General features: G+C 38.3%; 1 protein-coding gene across 1 annotated transcript in view; it reads right to left on the minus strand.

The window, feature by feature from the left end:
• Window positions 1-16,191, minus strand: part of STIM2 (stromal interaction molecule 2) — a 172,035-nt gene that overhangs the window by 60,436 nt on the left and 95,408 nt on the right. The window contains 1 exon segment of the mRNA XM_079154516.1: window positions 10,633-10,747. Coding sequence (XP_079010642.1) covers window positions 10,633-10,747 — 115 coding nt within the window.

The raw sequence follows: 16,191 nt of genomic DNA on the forward strand, positions 1-16,191 counted from the left end.
TAAAATATTATTGAAGAAGTACAAAAATAAGCAACTCATGAAATTTAAACTGCTGTTCTAAGGAACATAACAAAATCTTGTACTGTCCTTGGAACATGAATCATTCCACTTGTTCAGCATATCCACACGACCTATGCAACACACCCTGTGACAGTTGAGAGAGACTAATCACATATTTTTATTATTGTTGCAATTGCTCCATTTTATTATTATTGTGTTAGTCTCTTATTAAGCCTAATTTATAAATTAAACTTTACTGCAGATTTGTGTGTATAGGGAAAAATACAGAATATAAAATGTAGTACTATTTGCAGTTTTGGGCATCCACTTTGGTCTTGGAATGAAGGCCCTGCAGAGAAGGGGCACTACTTCATTAGAAGACATCATAAAGGGGGCTTGGGAGTGTAGTTCAGTGGTAGAGTGCTTGTCTAGCATGTGTGAGGCACTGGGTTCAATCCTCAGCACCACATAAAAATAAATAAATAAAATTAAGGTATGGTGTCCATCTACAAAAAAAACAAAACAACATCCTTGTTAAAAAAATAAAAAAGGAAAGAAAAAGAAGACATCATAAAGGATTTACTGAAGGAAAAGCTTAAAGGTTCTGGCCTCCTAAAAACTTTTGAAAATACTCTCCATAATTAAAAAGGGAACTCTGGGTAACTATTATGGTTTAGAATATGAGGTGTTCCCTGAAAGTGCCTGTGTTAATGCAGAAATATTTTTAGGTAAAAGAATTATGAGAGATACTATCTAGTCAGTTCATCCTAGTTTGAATGGACTGGGTAGAAACTATAGGCAAGTAGAGCAGAGTGGGAAGAGGTGGGTCACTGGGGCATATCCTGGAAGGGTTCATCTTCACTAAAGTCCCTTCCTTTCCTTGCTTCTTGGATGCCATTAAAGGAGTAGTTTTTCTCCACCATGCCCTTCTACCATGATGTTCTGCCTCACCCAGGGGCCAGAGCAATGGATTCACAAACCATGGACTACACCTCTGAAACCAAGAGCCAAGATTAACTTTTCCTCCTCTAAGTTGTTCTTGCCAGGTATTTGATCACAGTGACTCAAATCTGATCAATAAAGAAACTGGTACCAGAAGTGGGGTTTGTGTGATAACTAACCTGACCACACAGTACAGAGGCTTTGCAGCTGGATTGTAGGAAGAGTCTAAAAACATTTGGAGATGCAGGATGGAAAACCTTTAAAATGTTGTAAGCACAGCTTAAAGGGGGATGCTGGTAGGAGCTAGGAAGACCAAATGCATGCAACAGAGATGGTGCTCATGAGGTTTCAGAGGAAAATGAGGACTCAATGGGGTAAACACTAATCAGTGCTTAGGAAAATTTGCAATGAGATAAGAAGGACTCTGAATGTGATAATGAAGGAAATGGAGAGAAGAAGTTGGCCACTTCCCTTTATCTCCACTCTTTATGTAAGGATCAAAAAGAGTGGCTGTGGTTGAAAAGTGAAATACTGGGCTGGGATCATGGCTCAGTGGTAGAGCATTTGCCTAGCAGTGTGAGACACTGGGTTTGATCCTAAGCACCACATAAAATGAATAAATAAAATAAAGGTTTTGTGTCCATCTACAACTAAAAAAAAATTTTTTTAAATAAAAGTGAAAGACTACACATAAAACATTTTCAGAACTGCACCTGTGCAGTGAGCATGCAATCTAGCTCATATATTACCCCTGCTTGTAGACACAGTACAGTCCTCCATTGTAATCCAGTCTGCCACTGGATTACATGAATAATAAAATGTCCCAAACTTCTCTACTGAGTTCTCCAAGTTCTTTCTTTGCAATGAGTAAATAGTATGCTGGGGTGTCTGCAGCCCTGGGGTTGAACAACAGCTGTAGTTGGCAGGATCCCAAAGAGGAACATGTTGAGTAGATTATGGAGTTGGAAAAGAACATCGGGTCTGTGGGGGAAATCCCAGGCTGGCCATAAGCATTATGTGGTTTGAGGAGATTTCCCTATTATAGGGATGGGGACTACTGTGTGAGTATGAGAACACTCTGGAAACACCAGTTGGATTTCTTAGGATATTGGAAACATCATCCAAAGTAGTCACAGAAAGTGAAAGGAAACAAAGAATGCATGGCAGCAGTGGCATGACCACTGCTTTATGCATTATAGCCACAGACTGGGAGTTAGCTACTCAGGCTAAGTTCCTAGAGTACAGGAAGAATGGAAACTAGAAAGAGGAGCCTGCTTAGTTCAGGTAGACAGCATGGATGTGCTGCATGGCTTTGAACTAGCAAATGAGTGTCTGCATGCCATTATGCTAAACAGAGGGAATCTTGCAAGCCCATAGTCCATACTAGGGAGTTGGTGAGAACTAGGACTCTCAGGCTGAATCCACTCAGTCTATTACTTCCAGTGACTTAGAAGTTGAGGTGGAGGATGATGATAAAATGGAAGCTAGATCACTAATGATCCAAAAGTTAAAGTACCAGCAGGAGTGGTCTAAGTGGGCAGATTCAGATCTGCTCTGCACTCCAGAGAGATATTTACATACTGCCCGAAGACTATACTCTCACAGAGCTGGTGAAACTTCAGTCCAACTTCAGGCAGAAAATGAAAGAAACTACACTGGAATGGCTGCTCTACTTGTGGGACAGTGGAGCAGAAGGCATGATGTGGAATGGTACAGAACTATCTAAACTGACTTTAGTAACTGTTCACCCGGGTTTATGTCAGCAGCTTTACACCAGTGCTGCTGATGAAATTGTGGTGTCTTTACCAGCTTGGACACTTATCACCACTCACAATATATGGTCAAATTCAGGAGATGTTCCTATGCCTAGAGGTACCTGGGCCCCTATGGTATGAAAGAACTACAGAGCTATTTGTGGGAAATGGAAATGAAACAGACTATTCACATGCAGCCTTTCCCAGAAACAGGATTAGGGATGCAGTGCCCACGTGATCAATATTATCCCTAATTAACAGGACAGCCAGCCACTCAGCAAGCAGTATAATGTGATAGCAGATCTAGCAGAGATGGAAAGATTACAGCAGAAAATGAAGTCTGTAAAACAAAGCCCAAACTGGAAGAACCTCTTTAAGTCTCTCATAGACTGAAGTGGGTAGACTTAATTGCAGAAAGAATGGATGAAAGGAAAACAGATAAACAACCTAATGCCACCCTGTAACAGGTATGGAAGCAATTGCTAAAGCCCAAGAGGTTTCATCCATTATCTGCCAATAAGGAAAAGAAAAGGGAGACAGTCAGAAAGACAGACTGGACTTCTACTCCAAAAAGACAAAGACAATCCTCTCCTATTAGAAGATGTAATAGGGCCTGGAGATGTGGCTTAGTGTAGAGCACTTGCCTAGCACATGTGAGGCACTGGGTTCAAGTCTCAGCACTGCATATAAATAAATAAAATAAAGGTCCATTGCCAACTACAAAAAAAAATAAAAAATAAAAAATAAGAAGATGTAATGGAAGCAGAGTTCATAGTTCCCCTTGAGAAGTCTTTGAGCCCATGGCTGTAGGACAATTAGGGTAGAGGTGAAGGTTCAGAGGTCCAAACCACACCTGTGGATCAGAGACCATACACAGAATTGGCAATACACTGGTCTTCAAGAAATATTCAGAGAGCACAAGCATTGGTGGATATAGAAGCTGAGTGTACATTGATATACGGTAATCCTGACCAACTCTCAGGCAGGTTAACTGCTATTGTTGGATATGTGGGGTGGAGAGCAGTGACAATCCAAGACATAATGTTAACATTACAGCTTAGACAGATACCTTTCCCCACCCACGACCAACTCTGGTTCCTTAATATATAATAGGTGCTAATATCCTGTGGGGCAGTCTGTTTGTGTTGCTGGGAGATTTAAGCATGTACCAGCTGTAAAGTCAATGTTAAAAGGGTATGCTAAACACCTTCCCTGCTATTTTTGTTTTTGTTTTGTTTTTTTGGGCATCAATGATTGAACCCAGGGGTGCTTAACCACTGACCCACATTCCCAGTCCTTGTTATTTTTTATTTTGGACAGGGTCTTGCTAAGTTGCTTAGGGCCTTGCTATGTTGCTGACACTGGCTTTGAATGTGTGATCCTCCTGGCTCAGCTTCCTGAGCCACTGAGTATGCACCACCACACTCAGTTACCCCACCCCTGTTATTTTGCCTGTACCCCACTGAATTGTTGCCACCAAATAATATCAGCTCCTCAGTGGTCATCAAGAAATTACGGAGACCATATATAAACTGGCTAAAGTAAACATAACTTGCCTAACCCACAGTACTTTTAACTCCCCCGTGTGGCCAGTTAGAAAGTTAGGCAGGACTTGACAGTGAACTACATGGCTTAAGGTGATCCCTCCACTTTACACAGTCATTCCCAACATAGCCACCATTCTAAATGTACTTGGCACTCAACTGGCAACTAGAACTGTGTACTAGAACTTGGTAATGCCTTCTTTAGCATAAATACAGCCCCTGAGAGTCAAGACCCATTTGCCTTCACATGGAAAGGCCAACCATGGACATTTATGGCATTACCTCAAGGATATTTGCATAGCCCCACCATGTATCATGAAGAAACCTGGTCCCAACCTCCACATATAAAAATGTTTCATTATGTTGATGACAGCCTTCTCATTTCCGAATCTTGTTCAGCTCTCACTGAGGCTGCACTCACACTTCTATCTCATTTCCAAGGCAAAGGATGGGACATAAAACCCAACAAAGTGACGGGCCCTGGCTTATCAGTGAAATTCTTGGGTATTATCTGGTCACGTCAGACAAAGGTTATACCTCAGGCTATGATGAAGTTCAGGAATATCTACTTCCCAATGCAGTAAAGCAAATTCAAGAATTTGTGGGACTACTGCTTTATTGGAAGGCTGTCGTCCCTCATCTGGCTCCCTCATTACGACCCCTACCTAGTTTGTAAAGGAGAGGCACAGTAGGTACTGGACTAACCAGCATACTCTGGCATTTAATCAGGTCAAACAAACAGTAAAATAGGCACAATCCTTCGGGGCACTAGACACATTCAAATCTGCTGAGCTTATTGTTTATGTCACTCTGGACAGCTTTGGATGGGGCTTATAGCAGCATATTAAGGGACATAAGATCCCTATTGGATATTGGTCACAGTTATGGAATTGGACAAAGGAATATTATAGCTTATTGGGGAAAAAAATGTGTGCTACTTATGCTGCCCTTCTTACCATAGATCCCATGGCCAGAGAAGCACGATTCACAGTTGTGACCACCTACTCTATCAGTGGATGGCTATAGCAAATGACCAAGGACTCATGATAAGGGGTAGCTCAGATGGCAAGCATTATGAAATGGAGTGAATACCTTTGACAGCAAGGAAGACACTACTTCACTTCTCAGCTTAGAATTTCAACAGTTCCTGGGACTGGTCACATACGTGGCAGAAAAGGGTAAAATGCCAGAAGACACGTTTCTACTTGGTTCACGCATACAAGAAGGCCAACCTCCAACACCATCGTCAGTCTGACACACCAATGGATCAGCAAAAGGAAATGCCCCAAATGTAGATCTGTAGCCTATCATCCAGTGACTGAGACTCTGGGATTGATAAAGGACAAGAACATAGTAACAAGTGGGATGAACTGCGTGCAAGTGGTGTGGATGGTAATTGCTCATGAAAATGGGCCATTAACTATCTACTCCTACGGCTGAGCTATATTCAGAGGACTTATAATGTGGCTGCCTCAATGGCAACAACAGTGGATGACTAATGGCAGGTCTGTGTGTGGAAAACAGCTATGGGAAGGTATTTGGCATGTCCAAATCAAAGTTATCACCATGTACCACATGACTGCCTATTGCCTTTTCCAATTTCCAGGAAATAATGAGGCTGACCAACTGGCAAAGATAATATAGCTAGAGGAAGCCCCAGCAGATGAAACTGCTACTTGGCTACATTGTAGATTAAAGCATGTGGATTGAAAGACTATGTGGGCAGCTGTGAAACACAGGGGACTGCCAATAAAAAGGTCTTATGTTGTTGCTGCATGCCAAAACTTTTTTGCCTGCTATCAGCACTACCCATGACAACTGGATATCACCAAGGAGCACATCAAATTAGAAGATGTCCCTTTTCAGTGATGAGAGACTACACTGGCCCTCTCCCCTTATCAGAAGGGGCCAAATATGCAATGATTAGTGTGGACACAGTTACAGGTTTGATGCAAGCCTTCCCCAACTATTAAGACAACGATTAAGGTACTGACCTGGCAACTATTAAGGGATTGATTCAGTCAAGTGCCATGTATGGCACACTACCGATAATTTGATAATTTAGAGTGACCAAGGAACCCATTACACAGACCATGACATACAACAGAGGGCTTAAGACTAGGACATACTATAAATTTTCCATCTGCCATACAATCCAACACAAGTTTGATTAATTTGAAGAATGAATGCCCTGCTGAAACAAAGACTGAGAGTAACTATGCAGGGGTAGGCCACTTGTCTAACTGAGAGACAGAGAACACAAATTGAGAAACCCAGATATCAATGGCCTGTGGCCATTTCTATAATGTCTCACCCATGTCCAACAGTGTTAAGTATAGATAAAGAACACTTAAACCAGTCTGGGACAAAAGTAATTACCTACTATTGCCAGCTCTTCAAGATATCACTTTGGAGACAAGAAGCATGAGTCGGCTATGGACTGTACAAGCAGCCCCCATGATTTGCCTTACTGACCCCTTGAGGGGAGGGAGAATGTCAAAATTTACAAATAAAGTCTTTGTTGGGAACGTGGCCCTCACAAGCACATGTAGTTACCATTGGGTATCACCACCCAAAGACCACTTTCTATCAGCTTATGGCAGTTAAATACCCTAGAGATGTCTTATTTTTTCTCTACCCCTGAAGTGCATCAGTTGTTCAGGCAAGTCTACTGTGTAGGCAACTTTTCTAACATTGTATAGTATCCTGTATGCTGTCTCAAGGAGCTGATCTGTCTTTACTGGTGCCTATTAAACACTTGTCATATTCTCCACAGATCACTGACAAGTGACCTATTCCTGATCCGGGCAATAGAAGTTGCACATCACGCCAACCAGACCAACTGTTGGATCTGCTCAGAATTCCCTGTGACTGCAGCACACAGACTTTCCTAGGTAGCCCAGCCTGTAAATGCAGTGGAATGGACCTGACTAACACAATACTGGACTAAAAACATTCACTCACCAGTCACTAAATAAGACTTTTGCTTTGATTAGAGAGACATCACATACCTCCTGAGTACCCTGGATATACTTATAAATGGAATGCGCCTTCATGAGAGGTAGGACCTCAAGTTACAGTTAAAAAGATAGCTTTCCTTTGTGATACCAATATGACATGGTCATGATAACTAGCTGGTGGGCTCTATGCCTGACCCTGTGTGTGAGAATACAGTCAATTCAACGGATGCGCTCAACCCCATCATCCCACATTACATATAAGGCTTTCGCCCTGCCGTGGGGTACACTGTGGATATGTGGGCCCTGTGGATGGCCTTACTACCTTCACACTGGACAGGACAATGTACCTGCCTTATATCCCAGCCTGAGTTCTGCTTCTTCTACCATACACTGGTAAGTGGGAGAGCATAAAGGCATGCCACACAATGCAGTACTGTGCCTCTTGGTAGGTCTACCCATCAGCTGTTCTTTCCCCACCAGCTGCAGTGATTGATGTGGAATCTCAGGTACAGGCTTAGCCTCCCACACTGCTATAGCTCTTCATCAAACTAAATATAGCATAACTTTGTTAACTGAGAAAAACTACTCACACAAGAAAGGTGGTTTTATAAAACAGAATGGTACTATATATGATTATGGAGGCCCAAGGTGCAGTATGTACAGTCTTAGGAACAGAAAGTTAGGTCTATATAACTGATAATACAATATTATTTATGCTTTAACCCAAGTGCCTAAACAAATTAATGCTACTGATGCTGTTTTAATTGATATGCTCTCTGAATGGTTATCCTCCCTTCCCCCAGCATACCTTGTATGCTATTTTCATAGCCTTAGCATGACTGCATATAGGTTCATGCTGTTTGTACTGCTGTTGTAGAATATGAATGCAATGTGCCTCTGGACCCCTGCTCCAAGGATTTCACAGAAGACATGGGGCAGTATGAGATTCTGAGGGCCACTAAAGGGCTTCTAAGGCACTAAACGAACGGGATGTTGGGAAAATAATAATCAGAGCCTAGGAAAGATTGCACTGAGATAAGATGGACTCTAAAGAATATGATAATGAAGGAAACAGGAGAAGCTGGACAGATGTTGGGTTAAATACTAATCAGTGTCTTTCTTAGATACTATGGTGAGATAAGGAGGACTCTAAAGAATAATGAAGGAAATGGAGAGGGACAGTTGCCCACTTTCCTTACCTCCAATCTTTAGGTGAGAATCAAAGCAGAGTGACTATGGTTATAAAGTAAAAGACTGTACCCACAAGACTTCTGAAGAACTCCGCCTTCACAGTGGGCATGCAACCTACCCCTTATATTCCTTCTTCTTATAGGATGGTAGGACCCTCACTATAATCCAGGCTGCTGCCATAGATTGCATGAGTAATAAAATTTCTCAAATCTTTCTATTGAATCCTCCAAGTTCTTTCTTTGGGATCAGTAAACAGTACACTGGGGTATTTGTAGCCCTGGGATTGAATATGCCTCTACTTGGAATTTGGCGATAGGCCATTCATGTTATATTCTAATAAAGAACTTATTGGCTTTGCTCATGTCCTAAGAATTTGTGTGAGGCTAAATTTAAAAGTAATGGACTAATTAATCTGGCAGAAAAAATTTCCAGGCAGCACAGAACTGAGTCAGTGTCATGGACTTTGCCCGCAGCTTTTAGCCAGGTTTACTGTGAGAATCACGAGTAAAAAACAGAGCTGAAGGATTTTTTAAAACCTGCAGTTTGACAAGAAAAGTGCATGTAAAACTGGGGCCAATAAGGGTGTGATTTTAAATGAGACTATAGCCACTAAAGAGGTGCTAAGTACTTCACATAGGGACAATAGGAGAGCTGGTTTGAGGACATCTCAGGAATTTGCAAGACCACATCCATTACAGACTCAGGATGGGGGACGTGCTTGAACAGGGACCTAGGGAATTGTTTCATAATGCTCAGCCACCTAAGCAATCATAGGCCATTGCAGCATTCGTTAGGCCTCAAAGAGGCCTAACTATTTATTCTTCAAGCTGTCAACACACCTTGGCATCATCCACATGGTGCTCATTCTGTAGTAATGTAGGATTCTGGAGTTAAGGGATCATAGAGGCTTCTACCAAGATTTCAAAGAAAAGTCTAGGAGGACAAAGGGTAGTGGGGTCAGAATCCCTGAAGGTTGGTCTTAAGAGAGTGATGTGTAAAGCTGTAAAGGTAAAGCCAAAGCTGGAATGGAGATCCCAGAATAAGAGATGCCAGTAAAGTGGACTGTTTGCTGAAGAGAGCTGCTGGCTGAAGAGAGGATTAAGCTAAGGGAGAGGCCAAGAGCACAATAAGCAAAATTAAAAGTGTGAGATAGTCCAAGCCTTTTGGAGAGCACATTTATATGCCTTGTGTTCTAGAAGCTATAGATGGAATAATAGGACCTGTTTGCCTAGTTGAGTTTCAGTCTTGTTTTGATTCATCCCTTCTTTCTATGCCCCTATACCTCCCTTTTAAAAGGGAAATATTTCCTCTGTACCACTGTATATACCTAACTTGGACTTTTGGGCAATGCTGGAACTTTTATGAGTATGAAACTCTTAGAGAAAACTAAATGCATTTTACATTGTAAGAAGGACATCAGCTTTTTAGGACCAGGGGAAGAATATATGGTTTGGATATGAGGTGTCCTCAAAAAGCTCCTCTGTAAATGCATGAATGTTAAAAGGCAGAGTGATTAGACTATGAGAGTTGTAACCTCATCAGTCCATCATAGTTGGAATGGACAGACTGGATGGTAGCAGTAGGCAGGTGGGGCATGGCTGGAGGAGGTGGGTCCCTGGAGAAATGCCCTGAAAAGGTTCATCTTACCTGCAGCACCTCCCCCTACCCTGCTTCCCTGCTGCCACAAGGGGAGCAGAGCTCCACCACATCCTTCTACTGTGATGGTCTGCCTCACATGCCACAAGGTGAGCAAGGCTTCACCATACCATTCCAATGCCTCGTCTTGAGCCCAGATAATGGAGTTGGCCTACCACAGAGTAAACCTCTAAAACCATGAGCCAAAATAAACTTTTCCTGCTCTAAGTTGTTCCTCTTGGGCATTTTAGTGACAAAAAGCTCACTAACACAGTTACACTATGTTTATTTGATAACATTTTTAAATAAAGCATTTTAGTATCTGAACCAATGCTTCAGAACTTAAGTTCTTGGGCATATATTATCTATCTTATTCATTCTAGTATAAAGTAACAAATTATCTGAGAACAGCCTGATGCTTAATAACCTAAGAAGAAGTTGTCTTTCAGAATAAAAACTGAATTAGTTACTAAAATATAAATATTCTCATATAAATATAATTTTAATTTTTTTTTGTAAAATCATATGCAATTAGTGAATTATCAATAGCTAACACAGGGTAGAAGTAGAGAAGATAAGGGATCATAATCACTACAATAGTCTTACCTTCTGATGTTTTCCACCGTTTCCATAAATCCTCAACAGTTATATGTTTATCTTCTCTGTGCAGATGACTATGTTTATTAGTAGCATCTTTATATTTCATATCTTCTCTGATAAACTATAGAAAAGAAAACACTATGTTCAATATACTAAAATTAAATAATTTAGTCTTGATTTAAAAATCTTATATATGGCTATTTTTCAGATAACTGGTATATTTTTGTTATTCTAGAGTCATATTTTTCATACCTGTTTGTTACATGTATTTCATGAAATGCCTTCTACTAATTATGCCAGTAAAGCATCAGTGTAAATACTTATTCAATATTCCCTATTTACCAAGTTATATAACAAGTATGTCTACACACCTAAAATACACATACATAGTCATTTAGCTTTATGACAGTCCTATAAGAAAACTTTTATTTAACTTTAAGACACAGATGAGAAATCAAGGTTGAAAGAGATTAAATAACATGACCAAGGCTGAAATAATGAACAGCAAAGTTAAGATTCCAACCCAAGCAGTGGTTACACTCAAGAATGTTACACAGTTTTACAAAAGGGTGTTTTAAAACATAATACCAATCTTTTCAGTTACTGCATCATATTTCTGTTTTCCTTTTAAAATATTACTTATAACTGAAGGGCATTTGATTTTGATGAGCAGAACTAGTGTATTTTACAATTATACCCTCTATTAATCTTACTTTAAAATATATACAAAGCTGGGCACAGCAGCCGATGCCTGTAATCCTAGCACCTCAGGAGGCTGAGACAGATGGATTATGAGTTCAAAGTCAGCCTCAGCAACTCAGTGAGGTCCTAAAGAATTCAGTGAGACCCTGTCTCTAAATAAAATACAAAAAAAGGGGTGGGGATATGGCTCAATATTTAAGTGACCCTGGTACTATTAAAAAAAAAAAAAGTGTGTATATATGTGTATGCGTGTGTGTGCGTGTACGCGCACGCACGCACTCACACAAAGAAAGTAATAAAATTATTTATGTACTAAAATCCAACCATTTCTATGTTACTTCTTTAAATGTTTCCACTAACAAATAAAAAGCAAATTCTTTTTTATGGCTTACCTATCATTTATAAATCTTTTCCCTGATTATCTTTTAGGCTTATCTCCTGATACTTCTCCCATATAAACCCTTTAATTATACAATACTAACAGTTTTTTCCATGTTCTTTCAACCTCAGTATTTCTGATATTCTTGTTTCATTATTGTTTTACTTGGTACCTTTAATGTTTTTTTTCTTCTGGTTCCAAAAATTTAAGGATTATTTCAGAAATTTAAAATGCAGAAAGTGAAAATTTCCCACAGCCCCAATTCCAGTCATATATTTCTGACTTTTTTATACTGACAATGAACATCATCTTCAGACAAAAGATGAGATTTTGCTTTTTAGTAGAGTTGTTCTATACTAAACTATTTAGCAGTGATATGATATCATCCAAATCATTTCACTTTTCTGAGCTTCAGTGAGCTTGAATACTAAATGAACAAACAAAATTTTAGGATCAATGAACTATTTAACATGTGGTCAAAAGACTAGTGTCAATCATCATACTGACTCTGATCTACCCCAGATAATGAAATTGGCTGGGGCCACTTACCTTTATAGTCGTTAAGCAATGCTTTCAAAGCACCTGAACCATGCATGTTATAATACCTCTCCATAAGAGATCAGAAATTCAAAACTGGTCCTTCATCACTGATGGTTTCCATAGCACTAATCCAAACCATTTACTTTAACATTATGTGTCTGCTGCTCTAAATATTGCCCTACTCCTTTTTTCTAACTGCTTCTTTTTAAAATTATACTAAAGGGCACCTAATTGCCCCAACTTCTACATTCATCTCTCCTACTTTTCCTCAAAGACCTAGTAGAGATACCTGGAAAAATCATTGCTACTAAAATGCTCACAAATTGCCTTTATCTAGGAAAACCTAAAGTAAAAACCATGATGAGATAGACTATGTCTTAGAAATGATCCTGTCACTTGGAACAAACTGGAAGTATTTCATATGTGATACATATTATAAACAACATCTCAGAAAATCCTCTTCACCATATGAATGCTTAGAATCCCAGAGTATAATTATGTGGCTTCAAAATTACTACAGTTCAGAAATTAGAGAACTTTTCCATAGAACAGATATTGTATTCTAGCTACTTAATATTTCAGAAAGCCCAGAATGAGTTTATGGATATACACCCAACGTGCTTAACAAAATAAAATATAACCAAAAAGGGGAGTTAAAAAAAAAGACACTGTGAAGAGAGCTACACACTACTTGGTATAAAACAAATATCTTCCTAAGAAAGCTGAGTTAAAAAACTAAACAGAATGAATTATATTTCCCCTGAAATTATTGTCTAAAAATGCTTCTTTTAAAACACAACCCTAGGATAATGCAACTGATAACAAATTATATGTAGTAAAAGTATATTCTGCATCTTACAGATATTCAACATTCTGATCATAAAAGTGTGACCAGAAAACACTAGAATTAGAATTCTACATATTCATATTAGAATATGTTGAAATTAAAAAGGAAAATGTTTTATTGATCTAAATATACTAAAAAATCATCAGATACCATTAAACTTGCTTCTTGATCTCCTAAAGAAGAGTATGATTCTGGCTTTTTGGGCATATCTAAAGTTTTAAATAAAATCACTAATTTTGTAAATGAGGTCATCTAACTAAAGAAATGTTTTAAAAATCACCAATATGTGAAAATGTATGAACAAATACATACAATTTTTATTTATTGAAACCCATGAATTAAGAAATCAGAAATTTTATTAAATAAATCATTATATAACATTACAGCAAATAAGGTTCCCTGGTCAACATATCCAATTATATGCAAGTTTACTACAGGAAACCCCTAAATAATAAAAGAGTATTCAATAAATGAGTGACTACTAATTATTTTTTTTTAAATTCATCCATATGATTCTTTTAAATAATCTCTTCTACTACCATTAAAAGAACTTACATTACATATCCAATTTCAGGGAGTTAGGTTCCAGATAATAAAGTGTCCCTGTCAGGGACAATCTGCTCTGTCCTCTCTGGGATTCCACTTGAAACCCTCAACTGAGAAAACCCACACAGAAGTACTTCAGTTACTTATGCTTAAAACATACATCTTATATTTGTCCCAAGTTATTTTTAATGATACTATTTTAATGAAATCAGATACACGTTATTATAAACCTCATTTGGGGGTTCTATTCCGTCCCTACCCTTTTCCCACAGAAAAAAGAAGAATGAACAATACCAAAAAAAGTAGAAAAAAAGGAATTAAAATCAAGCTGAAATCAATTAATTTGAGAAATGAAAAATGCCACAGATCAACAAAACAGTTGGTTTTTTGAAAGGATAAACAAGATCAATAAACCCTTAGTCAAACTAACTAAAAGAAAGCAAGAAAACACTCAAATTAACAAAATTGAGATGAAAAAGGAAACATTAAAACAAACACTACTGAAATTCATAGGATCATCAGAAACTGTTTTGAAAATTTATACTCCAATAAGCTAGGAAATCTTGAAGATACTGACAAATTCCTAGAGACATATGATCTAGCCAAAATGAACAACGAGGATATAAAAAACTTAAACAGATCAGGTAATAAAATTTAAGCAGCTATCCAAATTCTTCCAACAAAGAAAAGTCCAGGACTGGAAAAATTCTCAGAAAAGCTGTACCAGACCTTTAAAGAAGAATTAATACCAATCTTCCTCAAATTATTCCATGAAATAGAAAAGGAGGGAACACTGCCAAACTCATTCTATAAAGCCAGTATCACCCTGATACCAAAACCAGACAAAGACAAATCGAGGAAAGAAAACTTTAGGCCAATATCCTTAATGAATATAGATGTAAAAATTCTTAATATTAGCAAACCATATACCAAAAAAAAAAAAAATTAAAAAGATAGTGCATCCCAAGGATGCAAGGTTGATTCAATATACAGAAGTCAATAAATGTAACTCAACACAAAAACAGCATCAAGGTCAAGAATCATATAATTAATTACCTCAATAAATACAGCATTTGACAAATGCTATAGGACCCATTCAAGTTTACAACACTAGAAAAACTGGGGATACAAGGAACTTACCTCAAACACTGTAAAGGCTGTATATGAAAAACCCAAGGCCAACATTAGTCTCTCTCTCTCTCTTTGTGGTTTGTTTGTTGTTTTGTTTTGTTTTGATTTTTTTTGCAGTGCTGGGGATTGAATCCAGGGCCTTGTGCTAAAAAGGTAAGAACTCTACCAACTAAACTATATCCCCAGCCAATATTATTCTAAATGAAGAAAAATTAAAAGCATTGCCTCTAAAAACAGGAACAAGGCAAGGATGTCCACTTTCACCACTCCTATCAACATAGTCCTTGAAACTCAAATCAGAGCAATAAGGCAACCGAAGGGACTTAAAGGGATATAAATTAGAAAAGAACTCAAACTATCTCTACTGACAACATCACATATATAAAAGACACAAAAAACTTCACCAGAACACTTCTAGAACTCATAAATTTAGTAAAGTAGCAGAATACAAGATCAACACTTATAAATTAATCACATTCCTGTACTCCAATAACGAATTTGCTAAAAAAGAAATTAGGAAAACTATCCCATTCACAATAGCCTTAAAAAAATAAAACAAAATACTTGGGAATCAATCTAACAAAAGCTGTGAAGGCACTCTACGATGAGAACTACAGGAACTAAAGAAATAAATTGAAGGTCTCAGAAGATGATAAGACCTCTCATGTTCTTGGATAGGCAGAATTAATAGTCAAATGGCCATACTACCAAAAGCACTATATAGATTCAATGAAATTCCCATGAAATTCTTCACAGAATTAGAAAAAGCAGTTTGGAAATCCATTTGGCAAAATGGAAGACCCAGTATAGCCAACACAATCCTTAGCGAAAAGAGCAAAGCTGGAGGCATCACAATACCGGATCTCAAATTATACTTCAAAGCTACAGTAACAAAAACAGCAAGGTACTGGCAACAAAACAGGCATGAAGACCAATGGAACAGAAGAAACAGAGACAAACCCACATAATTACAGCTATCTGACACTAGACAAAACATGTCAAGAATACACTTTGGAGAAAAAAAAAAAAAATCTTTTTAACAAATGATGGTAGGGAAACTGGAAATTGCCCCAGAATGAAACTTGACCCCTATCTCTCACTCTGCACAAAAGTCAACTCAAAGTGAATCAAAGGCCCAGAAAATGGACCAGAAAGTCTATAACTTCTAAAAGAAATGTAGGCCCAATACTCGGGCATGTTAGCACAGGAACTGGTTTCCTTAATAAAATTCCTAAAGCATAAGAAATAAAATTAAAATCATTAAGTGGGATGGTATCAAATTAAAAAGCTTCTGCACAGCAAAGGAAACAATTAAGAATGTGAAGAGAAAGCCTACAAAATGGAAGAAGGTCTCTGCCACCTGCTCCTCAGATAGGGCTTTAATATCCAGAATGTACAATGGACTCAAAAAACACCAAAA

Source organism: Sciurus vulgaris (assembly GCF_902686455.1).
Source record: "Sciurus vulgaris genome assembly, chromosome: 9".
Classification (NCBI taxonomy): domain Eukaryota; kingdom Metazoa; phylum Chordata; class Mammalia; order Rodentia; family Sciuridae; genus Sciurus; species Sciurus vulgaris.